The sequence below is a fragment of the Microcebus murinus genome, chromosome 1, assembly GCF_040939455.1.
Source record: "Microcebus murinus isolate Inina chromosome 1, M.murinus_Inina_mat1.0, whole genome shotgun sequence".
Taxonomy (NCBI): Eukaryota; Metazoa; Chordata; class Mammalia; order Primates; family Cheirogaleidae; genus Microcebus; species Microcebus murinus.
Window position 1 is genome coordinate 78,890,963 of NC_134104.1, and position 19,843 is coordinate 78,910,805.

Sequence of the window (19,843 nt, forward strand, 5' to 3'; positions counted from 1 at the left end):
TCAGGTAAGGCAACTACTATATCCACATTACACAATAACAGGCTCATCACACATGCTGACTTGATTATGGCAGTCACATTAAAGAAGGGCTCTGCTGACTTCCAAGTCCAGGGCTTCAACATTTTATACAGGCTGCCAAGCAGAGAGATGATTTGACCTAAAGTTGTAGCTGTTTCTCCAACTAGCTAAGGCCTTGGGCTAGAATGGGACCCTGAGTGCTCCAAGGCTCCAGAGACAGAGTAATATAGTGAATAAAGGCATTAGCTTTTTAGTTACACGGACTTATTCCAATCCTGGTCACCACTTAGTAGGTGACCTTAAGCAAGCTACTGAACCTTTCCAAACTTCACATTCCTCACCAAAACATGGGGGTAATATCTACCTCTCAAAGTTGTTGTGAGGTCTCAGAAGCATGTAGAAGTTATACTTTCTTTTTTTTTTTTTTTTTTTTGAGACAGTTGCCTGGGCTAGAGTGCTGTGGCATCAGCCTAGCTCACAGCAACTTCAAACTCCTGGGCTCAAGTGATCCTCCTGCCTCAGCCTCCCGAGTAGCTGGGACTACAGGTATGTGCCACCATGCCCGGCTTTTTTTTTTCTGTCTTTAGTTGGCCAATTAATTTCTTTGTATTTTTAGTGGAGAAGGGGTCTCACTCTTGTTCAGGTTGGTTTCGAATTCCTGACCTTGAGTGATCCACCTGCCTCCCAGAGTGCTAGGATTATAGGCGTGAGCCACCGCACCCGGCCTAGAAGTTATACTTTCAATATTTACAGAAGACCTAGTAAGTGCCAGCCACTGTTCTGAGGTTAATTTCACAGTAAGTTTCAGATAAATGCTAACTATGAGTATCTGGCAGGGCTATCTGTTCTCCCACATTGCATCCACAGGGTGTAAGCCCTAAGTGGCGATGTAGCTATATTTATACCAGCTCCACTAGGAGCACTGCAGATCAAGAAGGGGACCATTCCTCCTTCCCACTGCTATACTAAGTAAAGAGGAAGGTCAAGGTCAAGCTTTTTCAAACCCACATTCTATAAGAACATCCCAGAAGTAAATATTAATATGATCAAATCTCTCAAAGAACAGCCTCCCAAGAGAGACAGAGAGTTACAGAAGGTAAAAATGTTCCTTTCATTCAGCAGTACAGAGGTTAGAAAAGTATGGTGCTGCCTACTCTTGGGCATCCGTAGCCCAAGGTCAGAAGATTGGCTTAAAAAGTGTATATTTATAGATGCTGAGAATCAGGAAAAAAAATTTTGAAAAATAAAAAAATATATTAAAAAATAATTACATTTTTTAAAAAATGTATATTTGGAGTGGCGGGGGGGGGCACTTACAGGATCCACAAGTCCCTTGAAGTTATTTGTAAGAGTTTGTATAAAAATTTGTGTATATGCATCTCCTAGAAAGATCCATCATATTTACCAGCTTCTCAAGCGTTCTCAGAAAATGATTATAAAAGAAGGAAAGAAGGAAAAGGGGCTTAGTTTCTTCCATTCAGGCCAGCCTCCCTGCCCTGGGCTCACAGGTGCTCCAAACAATGCCCTCTCACATCCACTCCCGACCCCAGTCTAGCCTCTTGCCATGATACCCCAGAAAGCAGACATAGGGAGAATTCGGGGATAAACATCTTTATTCAACAAAGTTATCTCACTCAGTAACAAAAGAACAGAAAGTAACAATTCCCCCAAAGGTCTGAAGCAGTGTCCACCCTTGGCAGCAGGAATCATGGCCCACTGATACATCACCTGCAGCTCAGGGGCCCTGATGGCCACTTAGAGGTCATAGTTGGGGTTCTTCCGAAGGATGACAAAACCTTCCAGAATAGGGGTAACAGGAAGAAACTCTTCAGTGGCCAATTCTGCCCGTTCCCCATGTGCCAACAACACTGGGGTTGTATGTGTCTGGAATCCTGTGATGGTCTTAGGCTTGCCGGCCTGGCCCACCACATCCACTGCCTGTAGGGCAAGAAAATTGAAAAGGAGGAACTCCAGATGGGAGAATAGCAACAACCCAATGCCCATACCAGTTTTAGAGAAGCAAGTATATGTGCATTCTCTATGTTCTAACTGTATTTTTATTTCTTTTTTTCTGAGATAGAGTCTTGCTCTGTTTGCCTGGGCTGGAGTGCTATACCGTCAGATTAGCTCACAGCAACCTCAAACTCCTGGGCTCAGGCAATCCTTCTGCCTCAGCCTCTTGAGTAGCTGGGACTATAGGCGCACACCACCACGCCTGGCTAATTTTTCTATTTTTTTTTTTAGTTGCCCAGCTAATTATTATTTTTTTTTCTATTTTTAGTAGAGATGGGGTCTTGCTCTTGCTCAAGCTGGTCTCAAACTCCTGAGCTCAAGCAATACTCCTGCCTCACCCTCCCAGAGTACTAGGATTAAAGGCATCATGCCACTGCACCTGGCCTTCCAGATTCTAGAATATAGCTTAAGCCTCCCCTCTACTCAATCCCTCACCTGGCCCACACGGACAGACACTGGCAATGGCCGCAGTTCTTCATCAAAGGTAACCAACATTCGGGGCTGCATGGCAGCAACCAGCCCATACAATACATAGTGTGATTTGCCTAGAATGACTGAGGGAAGCACACAAGACAAACAGTTAAGAGACAGCAGGGCAGGTCTAGCCAGAACCCCGGGAGCCCAACGCAAGGACGTCCCTATAACCCGTTAGTCACAGACCTGAACCCATACTCCTCCCCTTGTATACCCTACTACTAACCAGAGATGCCCCCACCTTACTTTGCTTACAAAGTAGACTTTGCAAATCGATTTTCCCCAGTCACTTAGGAGCAAATGCTGGGCTTACCATCTTCAAATCTCTTTGGGCCAGATCAAAAGTATGGGAGATGAAAGTCTCATGTGATCCTTTACAGGCCCAAAGAACCTCGGGAACCTACAGAGCTAATGTGGGGTGTGTCTTGATCCTAAATCACCACAGTGGCCCTAGTAGGGGTGAAGACACTACACCATAATATAAGATTTCTGACAGGAACTCACTGTTTCGAACATCCAGGAAGGAGACGAGCACAGTGAGCAGCCCAGCCACAGCCACCTGACTCATAAGCTGCCGGTCACTGTGGTAGGGGCAAAGGGTAAGTGTGCCCTTCCCTAAATGTGTCAGGCCCTGAAAAAAACAGAGGGAAGTGGAGGTAGGGAGTCATCACCTAATCCAGCAGAACAGAAATCCCACAACTTGCTCAGATCTTCCCTTCCAGGCCAAGATTCCATGTTCCCCTTCCATCACCACAGATAATTCCCTTGGCACACTCTAAGAATTCTATTCTTTACCTGTGCCAAGCGCACCATGAAGAGGTTGTTGGGGTCCTTAGCATGATATTGCGCTAACTGGCGCAGCATCGCAGCCAGACGGGCATTATTGGTACCTGGAAATGTTAAGCATTACAGAGGCTTGAAAACAAAGAACCTCAAACCTCCCCTCAATCTGCTTATGATCTTTTTCTGCCTGATACTTACCACTGCCCACCATGCCCATGGCAAAGATAGAGTTATAGGAAACTTCTGGATCAGCATCATGAGAGAATTTGCTTAGGGTATCCAGGATGTTAAGTCGTGGATTTGAAACAGAGATTAGAGCCAGTGCTAAAGGTACAGCCCTCCGGAGTGTAGGCTCCCCATATCTCAGCTGGTGATCAAAGAAAATAACAACAGTATGGGGAAAAGTAGTAAAAACAATTCAGTTACAGGCACAGACTAATGCATAATAGGGGGTCTTAACTTTTGTAGAAAAGGCACAGCAAAAAGACCACTTCTCCACCAAGAAAACCCATCAGAAAAGTCTCCTCTGGGGAACCATAGGCCACCAAAACTGGTATATTGAAATCATCTTCATGCTATACTCACCAAGTGGCCAAAGGTCCGTAGTGCCATCTCTGCACCAATTTCCTCCCCCATAGCAATAAGGGCAATCCCCAGAACAGCCACTCCCTGCAAGTAAAGACGCAGAACCCACTAAGCTCAAGAAACAAAAAGCTGTCACTATTTTTTTTTTTGAGACAGAGTCTTACTCTGTTGCCCAGACTAGAGTGCTGTGGCATTAGCCCAGCTCACAGCAATCTCAAACTGCTGGGCTCAAATGATCCTCTTGCCTCAGCCTCCCAAGTAGCTAGGACTACTGGCATGCACCACCACACCGGGCTAATTTTTCCTGTTTTTAGTAGAGACAGTGTCTCACTCTTGCTCAGGCTAGTCTCAAACTCCTGACCTCAAGCAATCCTCCCACTTCGGTTTCTCAAAGTGCTAGGATTACAGGCGTGAACCACCATGCCTGGCCAAGCAATCACCCTTGACTCAATTCCCATCTAAGAATAAAAGCCATCCTGTAGGAAATACCCTGCCCCCCTCAGGTACAGAAACCAGTCTCATGCCGCATCAATACACGGCAATACCCAGAGGGGGTCTAAACAAACCCAGCTCCCTTGTTCCCCTACATGCTCATCTTTTCTCAGAGCCTTGCTCTGAGAGTGCCCAGCTGCCCACATAACCTGATGTGCTCCCATGTCAGCAGGGGCTTCCTTTTTGTCCTTGTCCTTTTTTTCCTTCTTGTCTTTGTCTTCTTCCTTTTCCTTGGAGTCAAAATGTTCACTACAAATGTGAAGCAGCTGCTGCACCTTCAGCACATTCCCAGAGCCTGCAGCAGAGTGGTAGGGTGAGAAAGGGTAGAAATAAGAAGGCACCAACAAAAAGCTTACTCTGGAAATCAGAGAAGCCTAAAGAATCTAAAGTAGATCAGAATAAGAAAGAAGAAACAACCTGAAAAAAGGACCAAAAGAGAAGTGTGGAATTATTGGGGAAGCACAAGCCAGAGTAACAAAGACACAGACCTGCATAGGCACACACATCCACCAGTGTGTTGGCAAAACTGCGGAATGGTTCTGACACAACCTCCAGTGCAGCCAGGATTGCCTCGATGGCCTCACCCTTCCCTATAGGACAGATTCAAGGGGTCAAAGGACACCTGCTTCCGTGCAGCATAGCCTGACACATAAATCTTCTCTGTTGTATCCAGTTACTGTTAGCCCTTTGCCCAAATAGAGAGACACCCCCTCACCCAGGTGGTTGAGACCCAGTCCAAGAGGAAGCCAACGGGCATAAGTGTCCTTGAGCTCAGTCTCTGACTTCTCCATGATGGTCTGAAGGATAGTAGAAGTGACATCTCCATTGCAGGATCCCACTGCTATCATTCCACAGGCTAGAGCTGTCACACCTGCCACCTAGAAATAGGAAAATCAGTATTATGCATAGTAAGTTGTTAAAATACTTGTTTGTTTTTTGAGACAGCATCTCACTCCGTTGCCCGGGCTAGAGTGCCATGGCATCAGCCTAGCTCACAGCAACCTCAAACCCCTGGGCTCAAGCAATCCTCCTGCCTCAGCCTCCCAAGTAGCTGGGACTACAGGCATGTGCCACCATGCCTGGCTAATTTTTTCTGTATATTTTTAGTTGGCCAATTAATTTCTTTCTATTTTTTTTTTAGTAGAGACAGGGTCTTGCTCTTGCTCAGGCTGGTTTCGAACTCCTGACCTTGAACAATCCACCCACCTCGGCCACCCAGAGTGCTAGGATTACAGGTATGAACCACTGCTGGTGCCGGGCCTAAAATACTTGTTTATCTATTTTGACCCAAGATATCTGATTCCTATAGACTATAACTAGGTAATAATCCCTTTTTGATGGGAGGTCAAAATAGCAATATTGGCTGGGTATGGTGGCTCATTCCTATAATCCCAGCACTTTGGGAGGAAAGGTGGTGGGAGGACTGCTTGAGGTCAAGTGTTTGAGACCAGTCTGGGCAACATAGTGATATCCTGTCTCAAAAAAATAAATAAATAAAATAAAATAAAATAAAATAAAATAAAAAGGAAAGAAAGATCAGATGTGCATGGTGGTACACGCCTATAGTCCTAACTAATCAGGGGGCTAAGCCAGGAGGATCACTGGATCCCAGGAGTTCGAGGCTGCAGTGAGCTATGATTAGGCCACTGTACCCAGGCCTGAGTACTAAGTACAGTGTACGTCAGCTTGACGAAGCAAGCACTTGTCTCAGGGAAAAAAAAAAAACATCAGCCACTATTCATTGAGTACTTACTACATGCCAGTCACTATGCCAACTGTTTTGCATACCCTTAACATCCTCACAACCACCTCATGGTAACAGGTCAGGTCCTGTTGTTATCCCCCTTACTGATGAAAAAATGAGGCCTAAAGAGATGAGTTACTTGTTGAAGATCACATTGCTTAAGATCACATTGCTAAGCAAAGGTGGCAGGATTTGAACTCAGGTCTTTTTGACTCTAAAACCTATGCTTTTGGCCACCATGCTATATTTATCCATCACTAAAACAACTCTGCGCAAGTTAAGAAAATTTAAGGTTGGCCAATGACTAAAACACCAAGTGAGAATCATCAACCCCAAGCTACATTAAGTTATCCCTCATTCTAGTCCTGGAGGTTCCTCATGGATCCCAAAGGCTAGATCTCAATACCAACCAGAGGCTTAAAATCCCAGTTCTACAGAATTTCACTGGGGTCACATCCTCCTACACAAACATGTGCATACATACACATTTCTTTTTAATTATTTATCACAGAGAGTAACTTGGGGCACCTTCCCTACCCATGCTAAGTGCCCAACAGCCTCTACTCACTTCCATGCTGGACTTGGAATCTCCCATCACAGGCAGCAGCAGTGTTAAAACATCTTCGCGGTTTGAGCCAGCATAGGCCAAGCCTAGCCTGCAAAACCCATGGAGAGGCAGTCCCCAACACATACCCAAGGACAAGACAAGAACAAAAAGAGGATTGGTTATTCATCATTTCAACAAACATTCACCAAGAGTCAAATACTTAACAGACACAGTAGTAGTCCTTGTCAATATAAAAGCAAAAGGACCCAGTTCCTGTTCTTCAGAGCTTACAAACTTGAGTGCTACCTGACAAAAAAGCAAGAAAGCTTACCCAAAGATGGAACCAAGTCTCATGGTGTTGCTGTTGTGGAGAACATAGTCTGAAAGCAGTGCCAAAGCAGGGTCACACTCATTCCGGACCCCAGAGTTCACGATGCCACAGGCAAGTAGAGCTCCTGACTACAAAGAGCAAATAGATTTTTCACTCAAGCTATCCTACCTTCCTCGTGACAAAGGATGCAAAATGGGCCTCATTACAGCACCCGCCTTAAATGGATTTAAAAACTGAATACACCTTATTATTGAAAGGAAGGCACTGCTGGGCACTAGAACATGGAAAGGGGAAATCCACATGAGTGGACTATGCCCAGACCGACCTTGATGTAGTCCTCAGAGGAGTATAGGTACTTGTCAATCTGGGTGAGGCCACCATCCACATCCCACAGCAAAATCATGCCAAGTGATGCAGCTGCACTCAACATTCCTAAACCAAGGAAGAATCTGTCAGTCTTAAAATGGCCCTACCCTGAAGAAACTGTTATAAAAGCCACTCCAAGGAAATTGCACTGTGGATCCCTTGTCAGATAAAATGACTCTAGGAGGACAACAAGAGTGACCAAAGCAACACAAAAGATGAAGTAAGAACAGAATTATACCATGGTCCTTGTTCTTGTAAAGCCATTTGTTGCCATCGTCAGTCAGCAGCTTGTCTTGGCCAAAAGCTGCGTTCACAAAGCCATTCACAAAAGAGGAGGCCAGGTTCATGCGGGCAGAGTCCACCTGAGAGCCACTGCCCCCAAACCCTGCACAGAAGGGGAAAGAAAAGTAAGGAGAGAAGGTTTAGAGTAGGACAAGAAAGGAACAAAGTATGGCAGGCAGTCTCTGGTTCCCTTAAGACTTTCTATCTATGCCCCCAAGCAGTGACCTGGAGAAAAGGTTCGTGAGAATTCTGAGCTCTATAGGATAAGCATGTTGGCCAAGCCATCATTCCCAATACAAGGGCCATAACTAACTACCCTCCAATCCTCACTCGTGTGGAGAGAGCTACTCACTGTTATTCTCTAGGTGGGTTTTATAGATGTCATCTGGCACCTTGGGCTCCATGATGTCCAGCTGAAGAGAAGCAGAGGGTCACAACTGCTCCCCCAGTACTCCCCCAGATGTCCCTTGGGCTATCCCACCGAATGGCAATTCTAACCAAGGAAAGTCTAATCAGAGGTATACCCAGGGACGTGAAATGGCAGGTAGAATTACAACCAAAAAGCTTTGATGAAAAAAATGGAAAGAGTCTCACCTCCCGAGCTAAGGCCAAGAAATTGCTATTGAGCTGCACGTTGGACATGATCTCTGTTAGGTCCTCATACTCCTCTACATCTTCACTCAGCTCCAGGAACACGCCATGCCGGCCTAGCATGAATGCCATCTGTTTCTGCACTACCCTGTGGGAGAGAGCCAGGACATCTGTTCACCACTGTCCACTAAGCACACAGGAAAGCCCCTCAAACTCTAATCAGAAACAAGTCCCGGCGGGGCGTGGTGGCTCACGCCTGTAATCCTAGCACTCTGGGAGGCTGAGGCAGGCGGATTGCTCAAGGTCAGGAGTTCGAAACCAGCCTGAGCAAGAGTGAGACCCTGTCTCTACTATAAAAATAGAAAGAAATTAATTGGCCAACTAATATATAGAAAAAAAATTAGCCGGGCATGGTAGCACATGCCTGTAGTCCCAGCTACTCGGGAGGCTGAGGCAGAAGAACTGCTTGAGCCCAGGAGTTTGAGGTTGCTGTGAGCTAGGCTGACACCACGGCACTCACTCTAGCCTGGGCAACAAAGCAAGACTCTATCTCAAAAAAAAAAAAAAAAAAGAATCGAAAAGAAACAAGTCCCAACTCTTCAGGTAAATGCCCTACGTATGAGCTTATCTCTCCCTTTGCCAATTTCTTCCCTACATACACATCCTTGCAGGTGGTGAAGATGTCTTCTACCAGCTCCATGTCATTGAGCATCAATGCCAATCTCAGAGCTTCAGGAAAACGGCTAAACTTTCGGAACACACCCAAGGCACAACGCAGCAGGGCAGAGTTTTCAGGCTCAGGCACGTAATTCACACAACTACAAAGGTAAACGTAATAAAGAATTCAGAAAGTCCCAGAGTCCCATTGAATTCACTTACTCAAAATAAATAATGAATACCTAATTATATATCAGGCATTATGCTAGATATTAGGACTATTAAGGAGACACGAAGTCTCTGTCCTCTGGGAGGCAGAGGTGGGTGGATGGTTTGAGCTCAGGAGTTCAAGACCAGTCTGAGCAAAAGCGAGACCAAAAACAGAAAAAATTAGCCGGGCATGGTGGCGCATGCCTGTAGTCCAAGCTACTCAGGAGGCTGAGACAGGAGGATCACTTGAGCCCAGGAGTTTGAGGTTGCTGTGAGCTAGGCTGACGCCACGGCACTCTAGCCAGGGCAACAGAGTGAGAGTCTGTCTCAAAAATAAATAATAAAAAATAAAAATACTGGGAGGCCAAGGCAGGCAGATTGCTCGAGGTCAGGAGTTCGAAACCAGCCTGAGCAAGAGCAAGACCCCAGTCTCTACTATAAATAGAAAGAAATCAATTGGCCAACTAATATATATAGAAAAAATTATCTGGGCATGGTGGTGCATGCCTGTAGTCCCAGCTACTTGGGAGGCTGAGGCAGCAGGACTGCTTGAGCCCAGGAGTTTGAGGTTGCTGTGAGCTAGGCTAACACCACGGCACTCACTCTAGCCTGGGCAACAAAGCAAGACTCTGTCTCAAAAAATAAATAAATAGGCCGGGCGCTGTGGCTCACGCCTGTAATCCTAGCTCTTGGGAGGCCGAGGCGGGCGGACTGCTCAAGGTCAGGAGTTCGAAACCAGCCTGAGCAAGAGCGAGACCCCGTCTCTACTATAAATAGAAAGAAATTAATTGGCCAACTGATATATATATAAAAAATTAGCCGGGCATGGTGGCACATGCCTGTAGTCCCAGCTACCCGGGAGGCTGAGGCAGAAGGATCACTGGAGCCCAGGAGTTTGAGGTTGCTGTGAGCTAGGCTGACGCCACGGCACTCACTCTAGCCTGGGCAACAAAGCGAGACTCTGTCTCAAAAAAAAAAATAAAAATAAATAAATAAATAAATAAATAAAAATAAAAATAAAGTCTCTGTCCTCAAGAAACTCATGGTCATCAGCAAATTAACTACAGCCTTATGCTACCCTTGAGCAGATGCCCTGAGAATAGAGAAAGCAAAATTGAGAGAGAAGTGCTAGGAAAGACAGGCCTGCCACCCATCCCTACCATACTCACTCACCTGGTGAGGTAGAGGCAGACCTTTGCATATGCATTCTCATCGATCTCCTTCTCTAGCATGTCCACCTGCTCAATTTCCATGAGCAGGTCACAGGCCTCGTGCTCTGCATTGTGAGCCATGTTGTACGGGACAATCTCCTTCACCAGGGTAAGCAGTGGCTCCCGCTGTACCTTTTCTGCATCATCCAGCTCCTGCCACTCCTTAGCCACTTCTCCTGCCAGATGCCTACGGATAGGCCCAGACCATTAAGGGAGTATAGCTTTAGGGGAAACACTTCCCTATAGGCCAAGAAATTCAGTATCTGGAAAATTCAGTACACTGGTACTCCAAGACAGATAGTACTCTAAGACAGAACTCAGAATTATGCCTCAGAGCCCCCTTCAGATTCCCAAGAAGAAAAGGTCTTACCTGACATACTCATGACCCCATGATGCCAATTCCTCCTGGGAGCCCACTAACCGATACTTGAGGCACTCACGCTCCCCACTCATGGTCATGGCCAAAACAGAGATGATGTCAGCAGCAAAACGCTATAAAGAAACAGTCCTTTGAAGTTAAACCCAACAATCCAGGGTAAGGGAAGTGTGACATGAAATCAAGACCACTGTCACTGTCCCCCAAATTAATTACCAACTATATACTAGTTTCTGTATTAGAAATTTACATGTTTTCTAAGCTAAGTCTCAGAAAAACCAAGGTTGGTGTTGCTATGTCTCTTTTAAACCAGCTGAAGAGTGATAAACAAGGGGGAAAGTGGAAAAAGATGGAGGCTTTGTATTTTTTCTTTTAATTTTTTTGTAGGGATGAGGGTCTTGCCATGTTGCCCAAGCTGGTCTTGAACTCCTGGCTTCAAGTGATCCTCTCACCTCTGCCTCTCAAAGTGCTGGGATTACAAGTGTGAGTCACTGCATGCCCTGACTTTTATTTTAATTGCCATTATAAACCGTTAAAAGGTTTTGAGCAGAAAAGACCCATAATCTAGAAAAATCACTATGGCTATTAAATGAAAGACAGACTGTGTAGGAGGTCAAGGACAAAAGCAAAAACACCAGTTATGAGGCTGGTGCAACAATCCTGGTGAGAACTGAAAATTTCCTTGATTAGGGATGTACCAACAATGAGAAGTGACTGAATATGGGGTATATTTTTGAAAGAAAAGAAATAAATGTACATGAGATAGAAGAAAACAGAAAAATCAAAGTTAAACATAACTTAAAAGTAAACCACACGGCCGGGCGCGGTGGCTCAAGCCTGTAATCCTAGCACTCTGGGAGGCCGAGGCGGGCGGATTGCTCGAGGTCAGGAGTTCGAAACCAGCCTGAGCAAGAGCAAGACCCTGTCTCTACTATAAATAGAAAGAAATTAATTGGCCAACTAATATATATATAGAAAAAAAATATTAGCCGGGCATGGTGGCGCATGCCTGTAGTCCCAGCTACTCGGGAGGCTGAGGCAGAAGGATTGCTTGAGCCCAGGAGTTTGAGGTTGCTGTGAGCTAGGCTGACGCCATGGCACTCACTCTAGCCTGTGCAACAAAGTGAGACTCTGTCTCAAAAAAAAAAAAAAAAAAAAAAAAAGTAAACCACACTAATGAAATCTCAAGGTCCAACAGGAATAACAGAAACAGTGTCTTCTGAAAAACTGATCCTCTTTTCAGCTGTTCTGTGCATATTCTGACTGTGATGAACTCTGTTTGACTGGATCAGGGCTTAGGTCTATCAGGCTTGGTAGTGACTCACCATAAGCCCCATAGGTAAAAAGGAATTCCTAAACTATGCTTCCACCAGTGTCTGAAATAGTTTTACCTTATTCTCCCCAGGGGCCATGTTCTCATAGATTTCCTTCAGTTTGCCATAGTGTGGACGCAGAAATTTGAGAGGCTTGGGCACTGAAGTCATGGAAGTTGTAGAAGAACGAATCTGCCTCCGAAGTTCCTCCAGGGCTGGTCGGTACAGGGATGTGTCCTTCTCCTGATCAGAAAATGTTAGGGCTCAGACCCAAAAGAAGTCACAACTCTCCAAATCATAACACAATACAGAAATATTTAACTAACAATTCCTACAGGGAAATAGCTGTGTCTTATTCATCTGTGGTTCCCGAACTCACTGCACACTGCCTGGCACAAAAACAAATGACCCTAGTTAAGAATTAAGAACTCTGCTCCTCCCACAAAACAAAGGTACAAAACCATACAAATATCCTCCTTTGTATCTCTCCTGCCTCACAATTTCATCGTAACACTGACTCTAAAATACAGTCCAGCTCACATAAGAATAGTTGCCTCAAAACGTAATAAAACTTACAAGTAGGTAAGATCCAAATATACACCCAATCATGTTAACGTTATGACTCACCCCAAGTCGTTCCACGAGCATCTCCAGTTCATCTTGAAGTTGCTTGTCCTCCTCAGACTGGAAGGTTAGGGGAAGAAGCTCATGAAAAGGAGTCCCAAACACATCCTCCTCCCACTCACCCTGGGGCAGGTGGAGAATAAGCCTGCCTCCTGAGGAGGGGCCAAGTGGACAAGGAAAGAGTGGGAAAGGCAAGCCCTGCGGAGAAGGCAGCCCAGGTTATGAGCCAGGTTCTGCTTGGATACCGTTCTAGGATATAGGGGTGACGATGACCCGCCCGAGCCCACCTCACGAGGCGGTGGTGAGGGTTGGTGGGAACGGCAGAGGTGACAACGCGGAATGGAGAATGAGGGACAGAGAGGCAGGGTGCCGGGAGTCCCGAGGGTCGCCTCATCGGCCCTCTCCTGGGTGCAGTGGGGCCGCTGGGAGTCGGGCCTGAGGCCTGCGTAGCCGCCGTGACTCAGCCCGCGGCCTCCTCCGCCGGCTCCCGGGGCCGCGCCTCACCAGCTCCTGTTCTTTGTCCTTGTCCCCGGCATCCCGCCGCTCCTTGCCGCTCGGTTTCTCGTCTGTGCCCCCGGGAGCTGTCGCTGGGGGCTGCTGGGGCTGCACCGGCGCCTTGTCACGGCCACCCTCCTCCATCGCCACTACCACTGCCGGTCCACTGCGCGCGCACCCGCTCGCACCGCCCTCATTCCCAGACCGCCTCGCGTGCGTCGTCCGCGGCGCCCCTCCTCCTCCGGAGCCCGCTTGCAACCGGAAACGCCGAGCGAGCCGGGGCGCGCAGGGTGCTACCCAGCCCTCGGACCCCGCCCTCGGAGGCCGGCGGAAACTACAATTCCCAGCCTCCCGCGCGCCATAGACACCGCCCCGGCGCAGACCTCCTCGGAGTCTCCTGAATTCCACAGAACTGTGTAACGTGGGGCTTGGATGGGATGCGCTCACTACTACGGGATATGAACGGGCTGCGAGGTGAGCTGTCGTTTCCCTAGTGCATTGGTTTTTCTCATAACAGGGTGAAGAGAACCCACAGTGACATCCCAGTTGGCTGCGTGGTGCGACAAACGGACAAAATTCTTGAAATCCTGGACGCTTGATTGCTACCTGTATGAAGTCAATATGCTACTAATTTATGTCAAGCCCCACGCCACTGTGGAACGTTAACCTCATAACGTTTGCCCCCATTTGAAGGAGAGTGCTCTGATACTACCGTGAAGATGCGGTTACCACCTTAAATCCTTTTTGGAGCCAGGTAGAATAGAAATAAATAAATAAATAAAGTCCTATGCTCCATTGCCAAGTTCTGGAGCAAAAGCAGAACAAGACAAAGTGTTTGCCTTCAGTCTGTCTTCTGGTCTTCCTTTCCTTGTAATGACTTAAAAGGAGTGTGACTGACACACTTTACGTCATGAGTGCTTTTTTTTTTGAGTCAGAGTCTCACTCTGTTGCCTAGGCTGGCGGGCCGTGGCATCAACTAGCTCACAGCAACCTCAAACTCCTGGATTCCAGCAATCCTCCTGCCTCAGCCTCCTAAGTAGCTGGGACTACAGGCATGTGCCACCATGCCCAGCTAATTTTTTCTATATATTTTTAGTTGACCAATTAATTTCTTTCTATTTTTAGTAGAGACAGGTCTCGCTCTTGCGCAGGCTGGTTTCGAACTCCTGACCTTGAGCTATCCTCCCACTTCGGCCTCCGGGAGTGCTAGGATTACAGGCATGAGCCACTGTGCCTGGCCCAGGTCACATTTTGTGCTATATACCAGTACCTTAGAGGAGATGAGGTGATGTTGTGGCATAAAGCACAAGTGACTCCAGATGAAGAGTAAATGAATAGTAATTGCAAATGTACTATGTTTCAACTTTTTGTAAGTTTGATACATTTCAAAATAAAAAGTTGGGGGAGGTAGAACACAAACTTTAGAGACAGACAGATCTGGTGTTTTAAACTAAATTCTACCATTCAGACTTGGGCAAGCTACTTAACCTCTCTCAGCATGGTTTCTGCCTCTGTGAAATGTGAGTCATAAAGTATCTCTCTTCTAAGTTGTTATGAAAATTAAATGAGACAGGCCAGGAACGGTGGCTCACGCCTGTAATCCTAGCACTCTGGGAGGCCGAGGCGGGCAGATTGCTCGAGGTCAGGAGTTTGAAACCAGCCTGAGCAAGAGTGAGACCCCCGTCTCTACTATAAATAGAAAGAAATTAATTGGCCAACTAACATATATAGAGATAGAAAAAATTAGCCGAGCACAGTGGTGCATGCCTGTAGTCCCAGCTACTCTGAAGGCTGAGGCAGCAGGATTGCTTGAGCCCAGGAGTTTGAGGTTGCTGTGAGCTAGGCTGATGCCAGGGCATTCTCTCTAGCCGGGGCAACAAAGTGAGACTCTGTCTCAAAATAAAAAAAAAAAAATTAAATGAGACAATGTATATAAAGTGCCTCTCTAGGTGCCTGGCAACTAGAAAGGAGGCAGTTGTCATTTTATTTTCCAACTACCTCAAATCCGCAGGGATGAATTAAACATCCTTGTCCATTTCTCACCACCACCCCTAAGCATTAAAGCTTCCAAACCTCTAGCTCAACACACATGTCTGGGAATTACCTTCAAGGCCCCTTGATAACATTAATGTCCTGCCTCAAGATTCATTACAACCAAACTACCCTTCCAGGAATGCTCCTGCCTACTACCATTTGGTCAAACTCCCAGCCTTGTGGCCAAACTGCTTTCTAGTCAGGAGCCAAGCCATTACCTGCCCCTTCCTTCCTCCTTCCTTCAAATTACATCCATAAGCCTACCATGCTTGCTCCACAAACATAGCCTAAGCTGTAGAGCTACGTTATGTTATGAGTGGCTAACTCACCTGAGAACCATTCAACCCAAAGCCATCACCTACATAACACCAGAAGTGCTCCCAGCAGCACACAGCATTGCTCTGTTTGCTACTGTCTTTATGTGATATCCTTCAAACAGCCACATTGCACTGTGGCCCTTTTTACTGTTAATTCCTGGAACTGACAGCAGATGCTACAATTCTCTTTTTTCATTCCTACTATTACTACTACCCTTCTCCAGACTCTCAGCCTTCATTATGTCCCTTTCATAATGTTCTTTTTTTTTTTTACATATCAGAATAGGTCATAGTATGTCCATTTCATTTACTTCCATTTGATAATCCTAAACATATCACAATTTCTGAACATGCTTTACTCATTCAAGATGATCAGCCTTTTTACATTGCTATTCCTTCTGTGTGGAATGCTCCTCACTGTTTTCATCTAGTAAATTCTCCTATCCTCTGACCTCCAGCTGAACGTTACCTATCCAGGAAGCTTTTCCTATCTTACGTCTAGGTTATTCATTTTTTTCCCTATACTCCCACCATGCTTAGCACATACCTCTGCCTCCCTAGGCTCTGAGTTCCTGAAGGACAGGAACTATGCCTAATGATTGGCTCATGGTAGACCTTGCTAAATGAATGGATGAATGGCTTTGCGTTAATCTTTAGGTCATGTTTGGGTATGTTTATTTATTTATTTTTGAGACAGAGTCTCACTTTGTTGCCCAGGCTAGAGTGAGTGCCATGGCGTCAGCCTAGCTCACAGCAATCTCAAACTCCTGGGCTCAAGCAATCCTCCTGCCTCAGCCTCCCGAGTAGCTGGGACTATAGGCCTGTGCCACCATGCCCGGCTAATTTTTTCTACATATATTAGTTGGTCAGTTAATTTCTTTTTATTTATAGTAGAGATGGGGTCTTGCTCTTGCTCAGGCTGGTTTTGAACTCCTGACCTTGAGCTTCCCAGAGTGCTAGGATTACAGGCGTGAGCGTGAGCCACCAAGCCCAGCCATATGTTTAATTTTTGAAAAATTTTTAATTTTGATGTATTTCCTCCACAGAATTTTAACGTTTTAATTTTCATGCATGTCCTCCTTCATAGAATCATCTTTGTATATAATGACAACCCACTGGGGGCTCTCTCTGGAGCCCAGAGCTGGGCATCAGAAAATGAAGAATCACGATTCTCCATTTGTGAATCATGATAGGCCCACTGAAACTCTGCTAATTTTTATGGCAGACTCTCTTCCAGCCTGATATTTCCAGAGTGCTACCAAGTGTGAAATCATTCTTCTTGGCATATGTTATCTGATTGTGGATAGGATTAGTCTGACTTCCCAATGGTACTGCATGGGGGATGGCCCAGCCCTTAAGCAATAATTATTCTCTTGTGTCCACCCAAGAGCACCATCCTTTATTTCTCCTTCTGCCTCAACACATCAGAGCATATCACAGATGAATATTCATCAGCCTGACAAGGCTACTAAGAGTAAAGTTTACATCTGTCACCTGATGTTTACATCTGTCACCTTGCCTTACCTTACCTCTGGAACCAAGCACCTGAAGAGTGCTCAACAAACAGGTGCTACCTGGCTTAATTTCAGCACAATGTGTGCTTAAGTTTCCTACAGCTGCCTAGTTGTCACATGTGCCTGGCCCAGGGGAGCTGAGTTGCATGGAAATGCACCTGCTGGTGATGGTCCCACTCAGAAGCATGATGAAATTGCCCAAAAGGTAGATGTCTATGTTTGAGTCTTAATTCTGCCATGACTTAGAAGGCTAACTAATGGTGATTAAGAGCATCTGAGTTCCAAATCTGACTTTAATGCAATCTGTCTTGTCTGACATTGGAAGTTATGTAATCTTTTTCCTTAGTTTTTCCACTCATAAAATAGAGACAATGATAGAACCTCCTTATAAATCATTGTGGGCATTTAATGATATATATATATATATTTTCATTTAATGATATTTTTAAAGATGCTCGGCCGGGCGCAGTGGCTCATGCCTGTAATCCTAGCACTCTGGGAGGCCAAGGCGGGCGGATTGCTCAAGGTCAGTTCGAAACCAGCCTGAGCAAGAGTGAGACTCTGTCTCTACTATAAATAGAAAGAAATTAATTGGCCAACTAATATATATAAAAAATTAGCCAGGTATGGTGGTGCATGCCTGTAGTCCCAGCTACTTGGGAGGCTGAGGCAGTAGGATTGCTTGAGCCCAGGAGTTTGAAGTTGCTGCGAGCTAGGCTGACGCCACGGCACTCACTCTAGCCTGGGCAACAAAGCAAGACTCTGTCTCAAAAAAAAAAAAAAATGCTTAGCATATAAGCTTAAGAAAAATAGGAACCCAGTAAACGAAAGCTGGCAATTATCATCATCATCGTTATTATTTGACACTTTGATCTTTTTGCAATATGAAGTCTTTTTTTTTCTTTGAGACAGAGTCTCACTCTGTTGTCCAGGCTAGAGTGCCATAGCATCAGCCTAGCTCACAGCAACCTCCAACTTCTGGGCTCAAACAATCCTTCTGCCTCAGCCTCCCGAGTAGCTGGGACTACAGGCATGCGCCACCATGCCCAGCTAATTTTACTTTTTCTATATGTCTTTAGTTGGCCAATTAATTTCTTTGTATTTTTAGTAGAGACAGGGTCTCACTCTTGCTCAGGCTGGTTTCAAACTCCTGACCTTGAGTGATCCACCCACCTCGGCCTCCCAGAGTGCTAGGATTACAGGCGTGAGCTACAGCGCCCAGCCTGAAGTCTTAATATACCACATTGGCGAGCTGGTCAGAATCCTAAACTGGCCTCTGAAATTAGGTGTCAGGGGAAGGGCAAGGTTTTATCCTGCCAAACCTCTCTCCTCAAGTCTTTATGCTCTCTGACATTATAAATCTCATCCACTCTGAAACACCCAAACTTCACAAGTCATTTATTAAAATCTGGAATTTGCTAAGCCCATGAATTCTCTTCTTAAAGCATTAAAGCTGAAATGGTCCTGAGAGATTGTCTCATCCAATCCACTTATTTGACAGACTGCTGAGAGTACTGAGATCTGAAGAGGGGTGATGAGCCATGCTTAGTGTCACACTGCTAGCAGGTACAGAGCTGGAGCCAGACCAGGTCTCCAGATATGATGGCCTTCCTCTTTCCAATACACTTTGCTGTCCACCCTGGAGTTGTACTCTCAGAGGCTTAGGCCATGCTTTCCCTCAGTCAGGGAGTTCAAGAAGACACTTTACTCCTTCCTGAGTAGTCAGCTATTTCCTTCTCTTTTTTTTTTTTTTTTTTTTTTTTGAGACAGAGTCTCGCTTTGTTGTCCAGGCTAGAGTGAGTGCCGTGGTGTCAGCCTAGCTCACAGCAACCTCAAACTCCTGGGCTCGAGTGATCCTTCTGCCTCAGCCTCCCGAGTAGCTGGGACTACAGGCATGCGCCACCATGCCCGGCTAATTTTTTATATATATATCAGTTGGCCAATTAATTTCTTTCTATTTATAGTAGAGACGGGGTCTCGCTCTTGCTCAGGCTGGTTTTGAACTCCTGACCTTGAGCAATCCGCCCGCCTCGGCCTCCCAAGAGCTAGGATTACAGGCGTGAGCCACAGCGCCCGGCCTTATTTCCTTCTCTTGATGAGCAGCCAGCACTTTGAGGTAACATGACAGGGATCCACATAGAGTTTTTTTTTTTTTTGAGACAGAGTCTCACTTTGTTGCCTGGGCTAGAGTGCCAGGGCATCAGCCTAGCTCACAGCAACCTCAAACTATTGGGCTCAAGCAATCCTTCTGCCTCAGCCTCCCGAGTACCTGGGACTACAGGCATACACCACCATGCCTGGCTAATTTTTTCTATATATTTTTAGTTGGCCAATTAATTTCTTTATTTTTTTTAGTAGAGACGGGGTCTCACTCTTGTTCACACTGGTCTCAGACTCCTGACCTTGAGCAATCCTCCCTGCTCAGCCTCCCAGAGTGCTAGGTCTTATTCATTTTTGTATTACCAGTGCCTGATACAAATATTTTTGGTAATCAATATACTTTTTATTTTTTTATTTTTTATTATTATTATTATTATTTTTTTTTTTTTTTTTGAGACAGAGTCTCACTTTGTTGCCCAGGCTAGAGTGAGTGCCGTGGCGTCAGCCTGGCTCACAGCAACCTCAATCTCCGGGGCTCAGCGATCCTACTGCCTCAGCCTCCCGAGTAGCTGGGACTACAGGCATGCGCCACCATGCCCGGCTAATTTTTTGTATATATATTTTTAGTTGGTCAATTAATTTATTTCTATTTTTGGTAGAGACGGGGTCTCGCTCAGGCTGGTTTCGAACTCCTGACCTTGAGCAATCCGCCCGCCTCGGCCTCCCAAAGTGCTAGGATTACAGGCGTGAGCCACCGCGCCCGGCC

General features: G+C 45.9%; 1 protein-coding gene across 1 annotated transcript; it reads right to left on the reverse strand.

Moving 5' to 3' along the window:
* Positions 1-1,613: 1,613 nt before the first annotated feature.
* PSMD2 (proteasome 26S subunit ubiquitin receptor, non-ATPase 2) lies at positions 1,614-13,321 on the reverse strand. Its single transcript, XM_012736895.3, has 21 exons — positions 13,122-13,321; positions 12,621-12,677; positions 12,072-12,236; positions 10,675-10,796; positions 10,267-10,491; positions 8,886-9,044; positions 8,230-8,374; positions 7,988-8,048; positions 7,592-7,738; positions 7,313-7,419; positions 6,988-7,115; positions 6,678-6,765; positions 5,081-5,243; positions 4,854-4,955; positions 4,515-4,660; positions 3,874-3,957; positions 3,487-3,655; positions 3,301-3,395; positions 3,010-3,136; positions 2,467-2,585; positions 1,614-1,956 (listed from the first exon to the last, which is right to left on the reverse strand). Exons 1-21 carry the CDS (start codon positions 13,254-13,256, stop codon positions 1,774-1,776), a joined length of 2,727 nt encoding a protein of 908 aa, XP_012592349.1. The 5' UTR covers positions 13,257-13,321; the 3' UTR covers positions 1,614-1,773.
* Between the last annotated feature and the right edge of the window lie 6,522 nt (positions 13,322-19,843).